This window comes from Heterodontus francisci, chromosome 38, assembly GCF_036365525.1.
Source record: "Heterodontus francisci isolate sHetFra1 chromosome 38, sHetFra1.hap1, whole genome shotgun sequence".
Classification (NCBI taxonomy): domain Eukaryota; kingdom Metazoa; phylum Chordata; class Chondrichthyes; order Heterodontiformes; family Heterodontidae; genus Heterodontus; species Heterodontus francisci.
The window spans coordinates 31,921,536-31,940,199 of NC_090408.1; the positions used below are offsets into that span (position 1 = coordinate 31,921,536).

At 44.1% G+C, this 18,664-nt stretch overlaps 1 protein-coding gene across 1 annotated transcript in view; it reads left to right on the forward strand.

Annotated features, from left to right (window-relative positions):
- The window catches only part of LOC137352341 (cytosolic carboxypeptidase 4), a 184,503-nt gene that overhangs the window by 133,195 nt on the left and 32,644 nt on the right, over positions 1 to 18,664 (forward strand). Inside the window, exon 22 of the mRNA XM_068017630.1 lies at positions 2,387 to 2,556. Within this exon, the coding sequence (XP_067873731.1) occupies positions 2,387 to 2,556 (170 nt within the window). The remainder of the gene's footprint in view (positions 1 to 2,386; positions 2,557 to 18,664) is intronic.

Here is an 18,664-nt window from a genome sequence, read left to right on the forward strand (position 1 = left end):
GGGTCAGTGGCAAATGAACAACGCTTGCTGTTCATTACACTTACACTTGGCCACAAACTTACAGTGAGTTTTTGCACTGTGATTTGTGGTTATTCGAGGGTCAAAAAAGAGCTGCACCCTCTACAAGGATCTGTGATCTGTGTATCCTTAACCACTCTGAGTGCTGATACGAAGTGCTACTCCAGTGGCTGCAGCATGGTTGGTGGAAGGCTGCTGATTTTCAGTGGAGGAGACTACAGATGGCCTTGGAGAACAACTTTGAGCATGTGTGGGCCTAGATGGTTCAGCTTCAGACTGCATCATCTTGGCATGGGTGGCAGTGGTCTTGGCCGACTGCTGACAGGCAACTGCAAGGGCACTGGTGGAGTGGCAGGGGTGAAAGGGCAAATTCTGTCTTCCTGAGTAAAGACAGCAGGTTTGTGCTCCATGGAGCCACTGCCACTCCACCAAGGGCAGAGGGCAGATTGCTGTGACACCCTTAAAGCCCCTTTGAACACAGGTATTCAAGGCCATGATGGCAGCAGTCTGAGCTTTTATGGCAGCAAGCTAAGCTTTCACGACAGCTGTCTTGAGATTCCACTGCAACACTCAGACTTTTGGTGGTATCTGCTTATGCTGCAATGGATGCTGAGACATCGGTCATCAGACACTGACTCATAGTTGGCTCCACATGTGTGCTGGTGGAGTTTGCCACCAGTTCCACGCTGGAAAGGATGGGCTGTAAGCTCTGTCAAAAGCCCTTTTCCAAGTTGATGCTGAACTCCTCCATGCTCTTTGACATTGAATGCAGACTTCCCAATACACCAAGCATTTCGTTGTGTATACCCATCAGTTCACTTTTGTAACCTGGCCCATCAAAGTCCTCATCTGAATCCTCTGCAGCAGAATTTGTGTGCAACCTACCCTCCAGTGAGCTGGCACGTGCACTATCCTTGCCCCATGCCCTGGCTGCCGAGCAGTTGTGTCTGGTGTCTCACCACATGCAGATCTCACCTGTATGCTATCCTCTATGATTTGCACAGTGTCATTATCTGAGCTTGTGTCTGCGAATGTGAAATCAGGTAACGGTGTGTCTTCATCATCCCTGCCTTGCTCTTCCTCTATTGCCTGGGCAGGTTGCAGTTGTTGGGTATCTGAGAGGAAAAAAGATAAGGTTAAGGTTGTGGTGAGGGGAGGGGGGAAAGTATGAAGTGTGTGCTTACGCCATCTGCAACTTGTAGGTCAGAAGAGATTGTGGGATGAGGGAGAAGTGGGATGTGAGAAGGAGGATTAGTTTATGATGATACTGTCATCATCAATGTTTTCAGCCTCGTCACTGGCCACGGTCTCAGCAATGACCCTTCCGATAATGGGTAGCTCTACCTTGGGCATGGTGGGGTTAGGTCATGCAGTGCACCTCTCCCCCTCTGGTTAGTTCCGGTTGCTGCAATGCAGCAATCATTATAATGAAAAGGCAGCAGAAAGTTGACATGCTGCCTGCAAGCCACTGAATGGGCACAGGGTAATCATGTGTCACGATTCCTGCATTCGTTTTCGGGAGTTATCCAATTTTGCCTCCATGGAGTCTAAACCATTGAGTTTAGAATATTTAATTCAATATAAAATCATGTAGAGAGAGTGAAATAAAGAGTGGTGGGATTAAAAGAAAGGGATAAAACAGGCAGAAAGATAAAGTAAAAAAAATGTTTTTAAAATTTTCAACAATAATTAAAGTCTGACGGTTGTTTTGTTGTAATTAAGACTTTTAAAAATTCACTTACACATTTATGGATATGTGCTAATTTTTTCTGGTGTAAGTACCTCAAATTCACTCCCTTCCGTGTATTCGAATGCCGAGTCTCTCGATGAAATCCTGCAAGATCTAAACTTGTGGAGGAGCAGGGCAACTCGGACAGTATTTAATCGCGTCTGTGCAGACGCTGGGAGTTTCTGTCTGATTTACTCCTGAATAATGGTGAGCACTGATAGCCATATTGTTATTCTTAATACAAAATCTAGGCCACTAAGTGTCAGACCTGTAGCGTAGAGGCAGAGTCACCTTTAAGGAGCAGCAAGAGGTTATTGTTGGAACTCATCAGCTAAACGTTTTTGAAATTGGCTGTTCAGTCCTTGCAAATAGAAATGATGATGGCAGTCCATGCACACAAAGGCAACACATCCCCCTCACACCAGCAGACATTAGACAGAAGCCACTCTGATAGCAGGTGCTGAATGAGAGGCATAGCATCAAAACATCAAGTCATAGTCCCATTTGGTCACTTCTTACTGATGAACAAATCCACTGCTGCTCCAAATCCATGAAAGGGAATTAGAGAGCACCATCAAAAGTGTTGTATATTTATGGCACAATTTAACACTGTAACTGAAAAATTATTTTTGCTGACAGGGTCTCCAGATTGGAACCGGGGAGCTGGAAGAAGTGGGAGTTAAGTTCTGTATAGGGCTCCTGAAACTAAAGAAAGATGCATTGTCATGTAGCAAACAGCTGATATCCGAAGATGCTGCTCTACTTGATTTTGATAATGAGCTCCAGAATGATAGATACATGTCACACAGGTAAGTGAAAGCTGACTGTTCTTTAGTCAGATAGTTATGGAACTATAGTTCACTCTCCGTTGAGATAGATAACTGAAAGAAGTTTATCAGTTGTTGAGAAACCGGTGAAAGGCTGAGATTCATTGTGCAGGACATGGTTAGACTGAATAGAGTAAGAGAGAAGATGAGATAAATCAGGAAACAGAGATATGCTAGGGTTTTAGATTGTACGGGGGGAGGGAGATAAGGAGTTCCGCAGTTGTGAGTTCTGAGAAAGAATGATATAAAGTAAGAGATGGTCACGGGCCTGGGAGGAGAAAAGCCCAAAGGTCTGACAAAACCCAGCCAGCCCTCTCCCCACACTCACAATGGAATCAGTAAGCTGTACAATATTGGAGTTGTCTCTCTCTCATTACCACAATTGTATCAGTGGTTTGCAGTATATTAGAGCCAGCCCACACACCTGTGATGCAATCTGTCACCTGCAGTATGTTGGAGCCAAACCTCTTCCACACGTGATACAATCAGTAACCTGCAATATGTCTGAGTCGGCTTATTCCCTTACTTCAATGTTGTCCAATTCATTAGCCACTAGCCACATGTGGCTACTTGGGAATTCAGATGCACTAATTATATTTTGATTGGTAAGTAAAGTTGGAGTAATAGACGTCATCATTGGACTATTGATTTCAGTATTAATATTCACACGACTTTCAACTTTTTGTATGTTTGGTAAACTGGTAAGATGAAAAATAGAGAATGAGTATCTTTTGATTATTGTGTGTGCTAAACTTCCTTGGTCATTGCTTATTGATTATCTGCTAAAATGGTGTTTAACATGGGTGAAAATGCTGGACTTCAGTCCCGTGGAAACATCTACAACTTCATCTGGAGAGGCGAGCAATCATCATTGCCAGCTGAACCAATCAGAATAACCATTGTAGACCAGCAGAGGAAAGCAACCCCAACCAATAATGAGCAGCTGCAGCAGGGCTGCCATGGGAAAGGGCAAGTAGCATCCAATGGTGTTCTGGATGGAGACTAGGGGGAGGTCTGGATGGAGAGAATGAGCTGGGTCTGGATGGAGAGCAAGGACTGGTCTGGCATGTCTCATTGTATGAGTCAACATTCTCAGCTATCACACTGACAAAGTTAAAGCACCATTCGCAACTGCTGGTTAAAAGCCAAGAAGCTGCACTAAGATGTGTTGTGTTTGATCAATTCATGCTAGAGTTACCGGTGTTGAATGCAGCATTTTCTGCTTGTGCATGTGGCTAAACAGGGTTGCTGTAGTCATGCCTGTGGCTAATCAGTGATTTCTGTTGGACCAAACTTCCACACATAATGCAATCAGTGACCTGTAGTATCAGAGGCAGCCCTCTATCATACGCAATGGAATTACCATTCTGGGATTTAGTGACAAGTGATTCGGTTGTTTACAGGAAGGTGCAGGTGGATGCTGTACAGTTGGTTTCTGATGATTATTGCAGAGAATTGTGTTTACATTAGTCCTGATGCTGTCAAAGATGTCATTGCATCATTTTACATTGTGTTGTGTTTGCAACCCATGTGTAGAGACAGAGTGGCGGAAACAATGATTAATCTCCATTCATCCGAATCAACAGGGCAAGTGACATCACAAAACAATTTAAGTAGAACACATCACAGTTAAGCAGCAGCACCACAAGCACTGACACAGGGGAGCAAGACTGAGGCATTCTGCCTTTGACACTTGGTGAGGCACAACAAATGCAATGTAAACAGGAATTTGGAATTGGCTTCTTGCTGGAACTTGTTTCTCATGGCACTGGTGGGAAGAATCTTAAAGGAGCAAATACATTTTTGTCAAGATTACGACAGGGAAAAAAAATCTTAAAGGAACTCACTCCTCTAAAGCCTAGATTTTCTAATCAGCATAATTTTAAGCAAAAATGGAAAATGCTGCAAATTGGCAGCATTTATGGAGAGGAAAAGATCCAATTAACATTTCAGGTCAGCATTTTCTGTTTCTATTTCAGATTGCCATCATCTACAATATTTTGCTTTTAGGATTATTTTAAGACAGCCTATTAGTTGTCCACTGTTTAAGGATGAGGATCACTCTTGGCTGAACAATATCCATTCTAAGGGCCAGCACTGACTGGAAATTGCCCACTCTGGAGTCCATCTCATTCCACTTTTCATGATGTCACATTTTGCAATTCATCATTATTTTAACCATTGAAACCTAGATATGCTAACCTGCAGTTCCTTAACTGGACTGGCCATAGTTTTTTTATTCATTCCTGAGATGTGAGCATCGCTGGCAAAACCAGCATTTGTTGCCCATCCCTAATTGCCCTTCAGAAGATGGTGATGAGCCACCTTCTTGAACTGCTGCTGTCCATTTTGTGTGGGTACACCCACAGTGCTGTTAGGAAGGGAGTTCCATGTTTTTGACCCAGCAACGGTGAAGAAACGGCGATATCGTTCCAAGTCAGGATGGTGTGTGGCTTGGAGGGGAACTTGCAGGTGGTTGTGTTCCCATGCACCAGCTGCCTTTGTCCTTCTAGGTGGTAGAGGTCGTGGGTTTGAAAGGTGCTGTCGAAGGAGCTTTGGCGAGTTGCTGCAGTGCATCTTGTAGATGGTACACCTTGCCGCCACTGTGCTCCAGTGGTGGAGGGAATGAATGTTTAAGGTGGTGAATGGGATGCCAATCAAGTGGGCTATTTTGTCCTGAGGTGTCGAGCTTCCTGAGTGTTATTGGAGCTGCATTCATTCAGGCAAGTGGAGAGTATTCCATCACACTCTTGACTTGTGCCTTGTAGATGGTGGACAGGTTTTGGGGAGTCAGGAGGTGAGTTACTTGCCACAGAATTCCCAGCCTCTGACCTGCTCTTGCAGCCACAGTATTTATGTAGCTGGTCCAGTTAAGCTTCTGGTCAATGGTAACCCCCCAGGATGTTGATAGTGGGGGATTCAGCAATCTGAATGCCATTCAATATCAAGGGGAGATAGTTAGATTCTCTCTTGCTGGAGATGGCCATTGCCTGGCACTTATGTGGCACGAATATTACTTGCCACTTATCAGCCCAAGCCTGGATGTTGTCCAGGTCTCACTATACGCATGCACGGACTGCTTCAGTGCCTGAGGAGTTGCGAATGGTACTGAACACTTTGCAATCATCGAATATTTCCACTTCTGATCTTATGATGGAGGGAAGATCATTGGTGAAGCAGCTGAAGATGGCTGGGCCTAGGACACTACCCTGAAGAACACCTGCAGTGATGTCCTGGGCTGAGATGATTGGCCTCCAACAAACACAACCATTTTCCTTTATGTTTCAACAAGTGGAGAGTTTACCCTCCACGATTCCCATTGACTTCAATTTTGCCAGGGGTCCTTGGTACCACACTCTGTTAAATGGTGCAATGATGTCAAGGGCAGTCACTCTCACCTCACCTCTGGAGTTCAGCCCTTTTGTCCATATTTGGACCAAGGCTGTAGTGAGGTCTGGAGTCGAGTGGACCTGAGGGAACCCAAACTGAGCAGCGATATACTTGTACTTCAATTTAGTATACTTTATTCACTGCTCACAGTGCGGTGTCCTCTACAATGGGGAGACCAAATGCAGGTTGGGTGGCCGCTTTGCAGAACACCTCCGCTCTGTCCGCAAGTATGATCCTGAGCTTCCGGTTGCTTGCCATTTTAATTCTCCACCTTGTTCCTTTGCCCTCATTTCTGTCCTCGGCCTGCTGCAGTGTTCCAGTGAGCATCAACACAAGCTCGAGGAACAGCACCTCATTTTCCGATTAGGCACTCTATAGCCTTCAGGACTCAATATTGAGTTCAATAATGGCAGAACATGAGTCCCATTATTTATTTATTTTTTTTAATGTAAAAATATATTTTAAAACTTAAACTTATTTTTCATGTTTTTGCTTTCATACAGATCTGTTCATAATTCTGCCATTATCACTTTCTCTGGATTCAACTGTTTAGCATCCATTTGCATTCTGTTCCATGACATCTGTCATTTAATCTCTCCCCCCTCCATCCTACCCGAGTCCTTCCTTCCTTGTTCTTTCCCCCCTCCCCCCTTTCACTTGCTCAAAGACTGTTACATTTCTAACTTTTGCCAGTTCTGCTGAAGGGTCACAGATCTGAAACATTAACTCTGTTTCTCTCTCCACAGATGCTGCCAGACCTGCGGAGTATTTCTTGCACTTTCTGTTCTCATTCCAAACTGAGCATCATTGAGCAGTTTATTACTGATTCAGTGACACTTGATAGCACTGTCACTGACACCTTCCATCTCTTTGCTGATGATTAAAAGTAAACCGATGGGGTGGTAATTGGCCAGATTGGATTTCTCCTGCTTTTTGTGGAGAGGACATACGTGGATGCCAGTATTGTAGCTGTACTGGAACAGCTTGGCTAAGGGCTGGCTAGTTCTGGGGCACAGGTCTTCAGTACTATTTCCAGAATGCTGTCAGGGCCTATAGTCTCTGCAGCATCCAGTGCCTTCAGCCATTTCTTGATATCATATGGAGTGAATCAGATTGGCTGAAGACTGGCATTTGTGATAATGGGCAACTCAGAAGGAGGCTGAGATGGATCATCCACTCGGCACTTCTGGCTGAAGATGTTTGTGAATGCTTCAGCCTTGCCTTTTGTACTGATGTGCTGGGCTCCCCCATCATTTAGGATGGGGATATTTGTGGAGCCTCCTCTTCCTGTTAGTTGTTTAATTGTCCACCACCAGTCACGACTGGATGTGTCAGAACTGCAGAGCTTTGATCTGATACATTGGTTGTGGGATTGCTTTACTTCATCCTATGCTGTTCTGCTGTTTAGCATGCGGGTAGTCCTGTGTTGTGGCTTCACCAGGTTGGCGCCTCATTTTTAGGTATGTCTGGCGCTGCTCCTGGCATGTTCTTCTGCATTGCTCGTTGAACCAGGGTTGATTCCCGGCTTGATGGTAATGGTAGAGTGGGGGATATGCCAGACCATGAGATTACAGATTGTGGTTGATTACAATTCTGCTACTGTTGATGGCCCACAGAGTCTTATGGATGCCCAGTTTGGAGCTGCTAGATCTGTTCTGAATCTATCCTAGTTAGCACAGTGGTAGTGCCACACAACACAATGGAGGGTATCTTCAGTGTGAAGACGGGACTTTATTTCCACAAGAATTGTGCGGTGGTCACTCCTGCCAAGACTGTCGTGGACAGATGCATCTGCGACAGGTAGATTGGTGAGGGTGAAGTCAAGTAGGTTTTTTCCTCTTGCTGGTTCCCTCACTACCTGCCGCAGGCCCAATATGGCAGATATGTCCTTCAGGACCTGGCCCCGTGGGCAGTAGTGGTGTTACCGAGCCACTCTTGGTGATGGACATCGAAGACCCCCAGTTCTGTACCCTTGCTACCCTCAATGCTTCTTCCAGATGGTGGTGAACATTTTTATTACCTCATGGATTCCTGATGCAGATATTAGCACTTAAATAAACTAAACAGCCCTTCTTGAACAAAATATAGCATTATGACCAGGTGAGAAAGCTGTCTTGGGGTCTGTTACTATCTTCACCTGGTCTTATTGTAGCAATGTTTAATTTTAAACACACTGTGTTTTGAGCTCCCCCTTTGTGAATCCTTGTTCACAGCTTTCCAATTATAAGACAAAGAAATAAGCATAAACAGGCTTTCTTTGGTTTAAAGAAGAAAAAGTGAAATTTATTAAATTTAGTTAAACTTAAACTCTAATACAGTTCAAGCCAGCTGATATACAATGTGCCCAAACTAACATGCACATGGATACACACAAACAAATAGGTACAGAAAAGAGGAGAGGAAACTATAGTAGAGAGGAGTTTGAGGCAATATCAGAAGAGTTTCTTGTTTACTGTGCTTCGAGCTCACTTGAATGTAGGTAACCTTGCTGTTCGTCGGTGTTCTTCTTAAACCTTGTTCACATAGGAGACTTTTCTCTCTTTGATGTTCACGTGCTTTCACAAGATTCAGTTCTGTGGGAAAGAGGTGGAGGCAGGCAGGACTGGAGAGGAGGTTCTGTTTCAACCGGGAGCACATGGCTTTCTCAGTTCAAATCCTCTGTTGGAAGTTCAAATTCAAAACTTTCATCAGTCAGTCATGTGACCAAAACTGGTCTGACCACTTCTTCTGTGTATTGGGGGAAACAACGACTGGGTCCCCATTGTTCCAACACTGTCGGTTACTATGCAAATGTCTTTCCAGTCAGGGGCTTGCACTTTTAAGTTTTAATGTTCATGTGGCAAAATCGTGTGTGTCTCAGTCTTGGTAGGTGGGGGGTTTGCCTGACAATAGCTTTATTCTTTAAAGAGCTAGATTGCAGCCAGTGTGAGAGACCAAATGTAAAAGATTGGAGCCTGGGGGGAGGTTGTCAGCTTAAAGTGCGACTAGAAATTATTGCCTGGAACCCATACTGCAGTACAGTGGAGTCTCCATCAGCTGATCTGTCACTGTAGCTTGGACTACCACCAACACTGCTGCTGAGCATACACAGGAAATAACAATGTCAGTATGGAAATGAGGTCAGAGTGACATCAGCACATCTCCTGCCTCATTTTTTGGGATCCCAATTTGGTTGAAATTTCCACTAAGTGGCTACCACAGATAGCGAGTCTTGCTGTTTGGGCCAACAGCCTTTTCAAATGAAAGGATCGAAGAAGGGGCTTGGAGCATAGTACTGGAGATTGAACATAAGTAGCTTTTATCCATCCAGTACATTGGTGGCTGGAAGCTGTCTGCCTTCAGCTTTTGGACAGCAGCCAATGGGCCCTACAGCTGACGATCAAAACTACTGTCTGAGGCATAGTCTGACTTTGTTACCCTGATTCTGGGTATAGGGCCCTGCCATGGATTGTGGCAACATCAGGCCTATAATAAGAAGTACAGGCAGGTTCAAGTCAGGTCAGGTGCTCTTTGGGGGTTGTGTTAGGGGGGAAACATTTGCCCTGTTGTGAGAAGCAAATACTTATGCATTGAAGTTTCAGTGATTTAAGTATGTGGATACTTAATTTACAAACTTAACTTGTATTAGCTCAAATGTCGCTATTTTCATTTGGGCAGTCAAGCCATATTTAGCACTTGCAGCAACTTGATGCAAGTTAAGTTGTCCAGTTAGATTTTAACCCAGCCCAGCCAGCATTAAGGGAGCGAATGTGTCAGTAAAATAGTGGAGGGGAGAGGAGTTCGTGCTCCTGACATGTTCCCGCGTCTTGCCACTTTAACTCGCTTGAAAACAGCATCCGCCTACGTTGCTCTGGGGACCATTCCCGTGGGTCCCTGGCAGCATCCAGCTCCCACCCCAATTCCCATTCCTGCCCGCTGGCCCGACATCATTCAAACAGGCTTCTGTTGGCGGATAGATTTGCAACTTTTAAGGTGGCGTGGCACCAATCCTGCCTTGAGTTAAAATCAAACTCATAGGCTCGGCAGAGATGTATGAATGTACAGCAAAGGCACATTTGAGTTGTTTTGAGGATTGTCTTACATGACAATATTTGTTACAGTGTACAACTTTGTGAATCAGTATAATAAGGGAAAATTTCCAACTGAAAGCAAACACCAGGTATTCTGGAGTGCACTGCTTGTACTTTTTGGATTATTTAAAATATTCACTGTACACTCTCAGAGGTGAGACACCCTGGAAAAAGTCAAAAATTACCACAAATGTATTAAAAAGGAAGCAGTGCCAATCGATGTGCTGACAGCATGATTTACAGTGTGAGGACCCAGGAGAAGTTCGCCCCACATCTATGCCTTACTATGCTGAAAGTCTAGGTCCTTTCTGGAAAGAAAATCTATTAACATATCATGACCTGCACATCAACCTGCAACTCCATACAGTCAATGGGGTTTGAGCTGAAGTGATTGAGTGCAGGGGTTATGTGTTGGAGTGGGGATTGGGCTGAATGACCCAATAAATCCTGGGGGATCTATTTCCCTGCCTTTAACAAGTTTTCTTTTTCTCTATTTTCACTACTTTAAAAAAAGGGGGAAAAAAATCACCGATGGTGATAATAACATAAGGAAATTATGAAATGCAACAGGTTTTCGAACAAAACCTGGTAAACATACTCCTTTATTTGAACCTGTGACAATAATAGAGGATGTCTATACATTAAAAATAAAAAATAGCAATAAGTTACCAGGGAAGATGTAAACTATGTCAGTCTTGGCTTAATCCAAAAGATGCATGCAGTTCAATGTTATGTGTCATGATGCAGAGTTGTAGAACCATAGGTACATAGAACCATACAAAAGTTATGGCACAGAATGAGGCCATTCAGCCCATCGTGTTTGCACCAGCTGAAAAAACTAGCTGCATAATCTAATCCCACCTTCCAGCACCTATAGAACCATAGAAAAGTTACAGACTGTCTATCTGTCAGTCTCCTGCTTTCTCTGTCTCTATTTTTTTGTCTGTCATTCAGCTTCAACTGGGCCTGAGCCATTTTAAGGGTCCGGCCTCATTTGCTTACTCCCAGCGAGTGCAGAACTAGTGCTCACAGGCAGCATGTTGATCGGGGAAGGAGAGGGAGGTATGGGGCAAGAATTCAGCGGCTCAGTTGTGAAGCCTTTAAGGTTAGGCCACTCAATGCCTGGCACCAGTGGGTGCAACTTGTGCAATGCACACTGCCCATTGGTATCGCCAAATGGCAACAGGGTTCCATGTAAATTATAGGATTTCAATTAGCATATTATAAGTAGTTTCCCACCTGAAACAGGCAGGAACCAAAGGCACAGTAGAGAAAGACCCACTAAATATACCAGCAACCATCAGTGTCTTGCTGCAAATGTTGAGGCACTACCGCTCTGTCCCTCAAAATCAGGACCTCAACCTCATTCCCTCCCTCTCTCTCTGTTCAACAATCTGTCATGCAGCTTGAATTATGTTAAGTTACACGTTCCTTTCTTGTTTACTTTTCTGTGTGTTAAATAAACTGGTACAAATGGAGTGCCCCTTTATGACGGTGTGTTGAAGTTTGTTGGCAAAACCATTTCCTATGCTCCTGAAATCTTTAAACTATCCCTTTACCAATTTGCACTCTTTTCCTCCAGACATTGCTGATTCCTGGCTGGGGACTGGTCTGTGATGCTGCAACAGTTCTCCAGTACCTTCGCCAAATGGCTTTTCTTTATGTGTGAGCCCACACAGTGAATGGCGTCAGGCTATTTGACAGAGGAGGGTAACACACCTGTAGTCATGTAACGTTCATTTAAAACAGTCCAAGTTACAGGTAAAGCAGATTACTTAAAAGCGACTTTCACAATGCCATTGCATCATTCTGATGTCAAGCATCAGAATGTTGGGAAACTCGAGTTTTGTTTCTGAAGTTAGCAGCTGTTCGCAGCTCCGTTTATTTTAAGGACACTTGATCTGACTCAGTCAAAAGGAAGAAATTTCAGTCATTCTACTTCTTTTTATTGTATAGTAAGCTCTTTGATACTATAATTTATTTCCCCGCTTCGTCTTCACCAATGAAGTTTTGGAATTATACTGCCTGCTATTTCTATTGTGCAGGTAATCCCAGCTGTGTCATCTATTACCTCATTGATCACCTGCGGTGACAGGAGATAAATGATATCAAAGCCATTTGCATGCAGTGAGCTGCAGAGGGATAGGGTCTGGGTTCATTAATCAGCTGCAGGCTGCTTGAGGTTTGATCAATTTACGGGGCTGTGATTGATTTATCCAACACCTCGGTGAGTTGCGGTAATGCCAACATCTGTCTTACGCTCCGTCTTAAAGGCGCGGTATTTTTTTTGTTCTTAAAAGACTTGATCTTATAGGGACTAACCCATCTCCAGTCATGGCAGCAGTGTTAGCATTGTAATTTTATGTAAATTGTCTTTACGATTCTTTTTGGTAATCGGGAGTGGGGGTTGTAATTATATGACTTTATTCTCGGTGATATCATCAATCATTTGGCTTTTGGGTCCAACATATGTTAGACACAGCTGTGGCACTAGAGCACGTCAGACACAGCTGGTGATGCCAGCAGAGGTTAGCTAGAATGATATTACCAGAAGCAGAACACTATGTTTGACTGATAGATTGTAGTGAAGTGTAGTCCTGCAGCCTTTTGAAATTATCCCCTTTCCAACAATTCAGAGCGATTGCTGTATGTTGTTGGGGCAGCTATACTTAATTCATCAAAGCATTTCCTGATTCTATAAGGACAAGACAGCTGCTGTTATCCATAATGTGGAAGCTTATTTTGACATTTCTGTTTTCAAGATGCCTTTCCTCATGCAGAAAACCCCTATGCCTGTATTCTGGTCACCTGTCCAAAATCTCTGTATCTTTGTTCTGAGTGCCTAGTCACATATCTTAGGCACCTAATCTGACTGTCCTGAGCTCATGTTAATATATTCCAGATGGCTAAGGCTGTCCAGGGCTTCTGACCTGGATTTTAGCCCAGAGTTGCATTCCGTGCAAGGTTTTGAAGTTGGGATACCTGGAAGTAAAGGTTTCCCAAATGTCCTGCAGATTTTCACTGTGGCTCTCAGTTAAATTTTTTTCTGTGGGTGTCCCGTCCACTGTGCTCGTAAGCCTGCAGCACAAGGCCGCAGATTAAGAGAGTAGGTAGGTGCAGTGGGGTGATGCCAATCACGAGGGGGTTGGTGGGAGGTGGGAGGCCTGATTGTGGTGTGCAGGGGTCCGATGCCTGTTGGAGGGCCAATAGGAACACCCTTGGCTCAAGTGGGGGGCAGGGCTGGCAGTCCCACCGGTAGAGGTAGGCGCTACTATTGTAGGTGGACAACCGTGAGGGTGCCTGAAGATGGAGATGCCCTCTGAAGACTTAGAAATTGTACAAAATATACTTGGTCCTCAGTTGCCAGGCCATCATTGCAGAGGGGAAGCTTCCACACAGGATGGCCTGTGGCTGTGGCCCTGACAGCTCAGAGGATCCATGCCAAGCTGCTTTACGCTTCTGCCCCTCCCCCCCCCAACCCTGGCCTGCCAACTGGAGGCCGCCACTATTCCAACTACAGGCTCCAGCCACATTGAGGGGCCCATTGCCATCTGAAAAATCCAGGCAAAGTGTGAAGTATGCCCCCACTTGGCACTTTAATTGGTCTAATTGGCTACCTGTCACTGATGGGTGAATATTCATCACATGCACCACCCTCCCCCACCTCCCCCACCAGAAGCAGCCTCCCTGAAAATAGGCCAGAGGAGGGAACATGCCTGCAGACCGGTAATGAGTAATTGCTAGCACGCCTGCCTCCAAACCCACGTCCTCCTCTGGATGAAAATTCAGCCCCCAGTTTTCCCAAACTGCTTTACTTCCCAAACTACAGGAGCAATTAATGGCAGCCATGTCACCATTTGGACAGTAGATTACTGCACTTGCTCGCTTGTGCACTGTGATTTAGCTGGTAGTACCTCCTCAATCTCACTTATAGCATCCTCCAGGATATGTGTAACTGTGCTGGTGTGTGCAAACCTTGATGACAGGGACACAAGATGTTGTTGAGGTACCATCTCATTCTGGGCCACGGGCAATGTCAACAGGCTGTTTATCCATACCTTCAATAATATATAAAGAACAAAAACTAGACCCAAGATACAAAAAGGGCTTGTACTGCAAGATACTGGGGCCAATTTTCAAATTCAGATCGAAACCAGGATTGTAAAACATGATTGCAATCCTACTAAATAAATGATCAAGCGCAAATCATATTCAATTCTCAGGTGTAAGCTAATTTGCATAATTTTTCATAGCATGAGATGCAATTGTATAAAACAAGTGGCAGTGAATCTGCTTCCTGTTTTACAACTTTGCCTATTTTTTATTTTCAATGAAGCCAATTCACTATCACACGTATTTTACACTGCCACTCAACATCAAAATCTACCTGAGGTGGGTCTAGAAAGCAAACTCGTGGCCAAGACAATAATTATGTTTAAGTCAGATTGAAAGGGATGTGGATAATTAAATGTCACAATGAGCAGATTAAATTCCGAAGATCTTTGGAGAGCCACAAATAAGAATTCTGTACTCATTAGCCATTCAGTACACACCAAAGTCTCTGCATGTGGGAATAAAGATAGTCATTGGATCAGCTGAGGAGGCAGCCCTTTGATTGACTTCCATGCACCTAATACTGTGTTTGTGTTGGTATTATTCTGATTCACTGTGAACAAAGATAACTCTCAGCCAGTCCCAATTTACCTGAAAACTGCTGCAGCTGCAGCTGGTACATATCCAAAGAGAAAAAAATCTCTCAATGGAACAGCTAGGGATGTTGCTCTGAAAAGGACTAGGAGTATGTTCTATTGCCAGTGCGTTTATGTACTTTAATCAATGAATTTGCATATGTAAGTTAGGTCTAATAAGCATCGATCCACAATCTTAATGTTCCCTCTAACTTTCAAAGACGACAATGGTGTCAGGGAAAGTCTCAGTTTAATAATCTTTGGTATGTACATGTAATTCTCAATGACATAGCAGAACAAATACGAGGCCTGCAGAGTGTTAGAATTGATGGAAACATGTGTCTGGAATTTCTACAGGGCTCTCCGGCTAGCAATATGCGAAACCACCGTGAAATGATGTAAATAGCTTTAAAGAAAGCATGGCCCAATGCAAACCTTTTTTAGGTTTCTTAGGGAGCTTAAGATACAATTCCCCGCCCCACATCCACACCTCCCATGAATTTATGATGCAAGCCTTCCCATGGAGTTTAAATGACTCCCCAGGGAGTTTATGAGGTGAGTCCCCCCCAAGACTTTACAGTGTGAGCCTTCTCAGGGAGATAATGATCTGAGTTCCAAGGGACTTTATGATGTGAATTCCCATAGAATTTATGATGTCAGTCCTGTGGGAATGGTTTTGTCTTGCTTCCACCTTCGGTATCAATTAAAAGAAGATCCATAGAAATAGTTTTATTGATCTACTTAAATGCAAATATTACTGCCAGTTACGGGCAATACACAAAAACAAATGACTACTAATTACAAACAATGCTTAACATACATGGGTGGAAACAGTACAACCTCAATACTCATCTGTTCCCAGGACACAATGTTGATCAATCTTCCTCCTATCAGTGGCACCAGTGTCACAAATCACCCCTGAGAGTTCTCCCTGCCTGGAGGGCTTGGCTTTCCTTTTAGTGGTTTTTGCTGTATGTCTTGCACAATTACCCACCCCTATTATGGTTCTGTATGGTAGCATCCCATGCTAGGGACATGTTTAACTTACTGAAGTTACTGAGAGCAGAACTTGAAACTGATAACCTGAAACTGCTTGTTACGACCTGGTGAGAAAGGTGTCTACGGATCCTTCTCTGTCTTCACCTGGTCTTACCGTAACAGGGTTTAATTTTAAACACATCGTGTTTTAGCTTCCCCTTGGTGAATCCTTATTCATCCTTTCCAATTATAAGGCAAAGAAACCAGCACAAACAGGTTTTCTTAGGTTTAAAGAAGAAAGATTGAAATTTATTAAACTTAAACTCTAATTCGGTTAACTCCTATGGATACACGATGTGCCCACGCTATCATGCATACACGATACACACATGCAAATAGAGACAGAAAAGAGCAGAAGAAATAAAGTGGAAAAGTTTGAGGCAATATCTGAAAGAGTTTTTGTTACGGTTCTTCAAGCTCACTGTAGAGTCCTTGATTGTAGGTAGATCTTGCTTTTCATTGGGGCTCAGTATGCTTCTTAAACCTTGTTCGCTGTAGGAGACTTTTCCCTGTTGGGGTTCATGTGTCTTCAGTGGATTCAGAGGTGAAAGAGATGAGAGTGAAAGAGATGGGAGCAGACAGGAGAGATCTTTTGTGCAGCAGCTTTTTCGGAAGCAGAGGCAGTGCGAGCGAGTGAACAGCTGGGAAGTCAGTTTCAGCCTAAAGTAGATTACCGTTTGTTTCGGTGGAACAGGGGGCTGCTGGGTAAGTAAAAACTTATATATTTGGGCAGTGGCTAAACCCGAGACACTACACATGTAGTGTCTCCCACCCGCCCTCCTCCTCTAACCAAAAAAAAGGACTCTGGTGTGTTGATAAGGTAAGCTTTTTTATTTCTTCTGTATCGTGTGATTGGTTAAAAATTTACTTTCTTTTTTTACTTACTTTTTTTGATTTATCTATTGGTTATTTGAAAAAGACCATAGCAGAGAAGTATCAAAGTATTTAACTCATAAATTTATATAAAGTAATAAAGTAATTAACTAAGTAGAGATGGCTCGGCAGGTGATGTGCTGCAGCTGTATGATGTGGGGGCTTGCTGTCCCCATTGTGAACGGCAGGGACCACTTCTGCAGCAAGTGTTGGTTGCTGGAAGAGCTCCGGCTCAGAGCTGATGATCTGGAATCTGAGCTTCAAACACTGCGGCACATCCGGGACGGGGAGAGTTACCTGGACGTTTTGTTTCAGGAGGCAGTCACACCTGGTAGATTAAGTAATTCAAATTCCGTTAGTGATCAGGGACAACAGGGTGTGATTGCAAGTGAGGGAGGTAGGGGGATCCTGAGTTCAGGAGTGGAGGAGCCTCAGCCTTTGACCTTATCCAACAGGTATGAGATACTTGCTCCCTGTGTGGATGAGAAAAAGGGCTGCGGGGAGGATGAGCCAACTGACCATGGCACCATGGTGCAGAAGGCCATTCAAGAGGGGGGAGCAAAAAGACAGGTGGTAGTTATAGGGGATTCTATAATTAGGGGGATAGATAGTATCCTTTGCAAGCCGGATCGGGAGTCCCGCATGGTGTGTTGCCTGCCCGGTGCCAGGGTGCAGGACATCTCTGACCGGCTTGAAAAGATATTGGAGCGGGAGGGGGAGGATCCAGTTGTTGTGGTCCACGTTGGGACTAACAACATAGGCAAGGCGAGGATGGAGGACCTGTTTGGGGATTATAAAGCACGAGGAACGAAATTAAGGAACAGGTCCTCGAGGGTCATAATCTCCGGATTACTGCCCGAGCCACGTACAAATTGACTTGGGGATAAGAATATTAGGGAAGTAAACACGTGGCTAAGGGAGTGGTGTGGGAAAGAGGGGTTCCATTTCATGGGGCATTGGCATCAGTTTTGGAACCGGGGGGATCTGTACCGGTGGGACGGTCTCCACCTGAACCGATCTGGAACCAGTGTTCTGGCGAAACGGATAAATAGGGTGGTCTCTAGGACTTTAAACTAGTGATTCGGGGGGAAGGGAAAGGGAAAACGACAGGGAGTATGATAAATAAAAAGGTAAGCAGCAGGCTACATGTGTGCAGGAGGGTTTAAGTTCAAGGCAGACATTGAAAGAAGCAGAAAGGAAGGATAACTCAGGAGATATTATTAGAAATGTTGGGAATCATGAGGGTAAGAAAGCTAGCATAAAGGCACTTTACCTGAATGCTCGTAGCATTCGTAACAAGGTTGATGAGTTAACGGCACAAATCATCGCAAATAAATATGATTTGGTCGCCATTACGGAGACATGGTTACAGGTTGATCACGACTGGGAGTTAAATATCCAGGGGTACCAGACTATTCGGAAGGACAGACAGGAAGGTAAGGGAGGTGGTGTAACTCTGATACTCAAGGACGACATCAGGGCGGTGCTGAGAGATGAGAGAAGTTCTATGGAGAATGAGGTTGAATCCATTTGGGTGGAAATTAGAAACTCTAAGAAGAAAAAGTCATTGATAGCCGTAGTCTATAGGCCACCAAATAATAACATCACATTGGGGAAGGCAATAAACAAAGAAATAACGAAAACAAAAACAAGAAATGCTGGAATCACTCAGCAGGTCTGGCAGCATCTGTGGAAAGAGAAGCAGAGTTAACGTTTCGGGTCAGTGACCCTTCTTCGGAACTGACAAATATCAGAAAAGTCACAGATTATAAGCAAGTGAGGTGGGGGTGGGGAAAGAGATAACAAAGGAGAAGGTGCAGATTGGACCAGGCCACATAGCTGACCAAAAGGTCACGGAGCAAAGGCAAACAAGATGTTAATGGTGTGTTGAAAGACAAAGCATTAGTACAGATTAGGTGTGAATACACTGAATATTGAACAGCAGCAAGTGCAAACCTGAAAAAAAACCTGAAAAAAACAGTGGGTAAGCAAACTGAACAAACTAAGTTGAAATGAAATAAATGCAAAAAA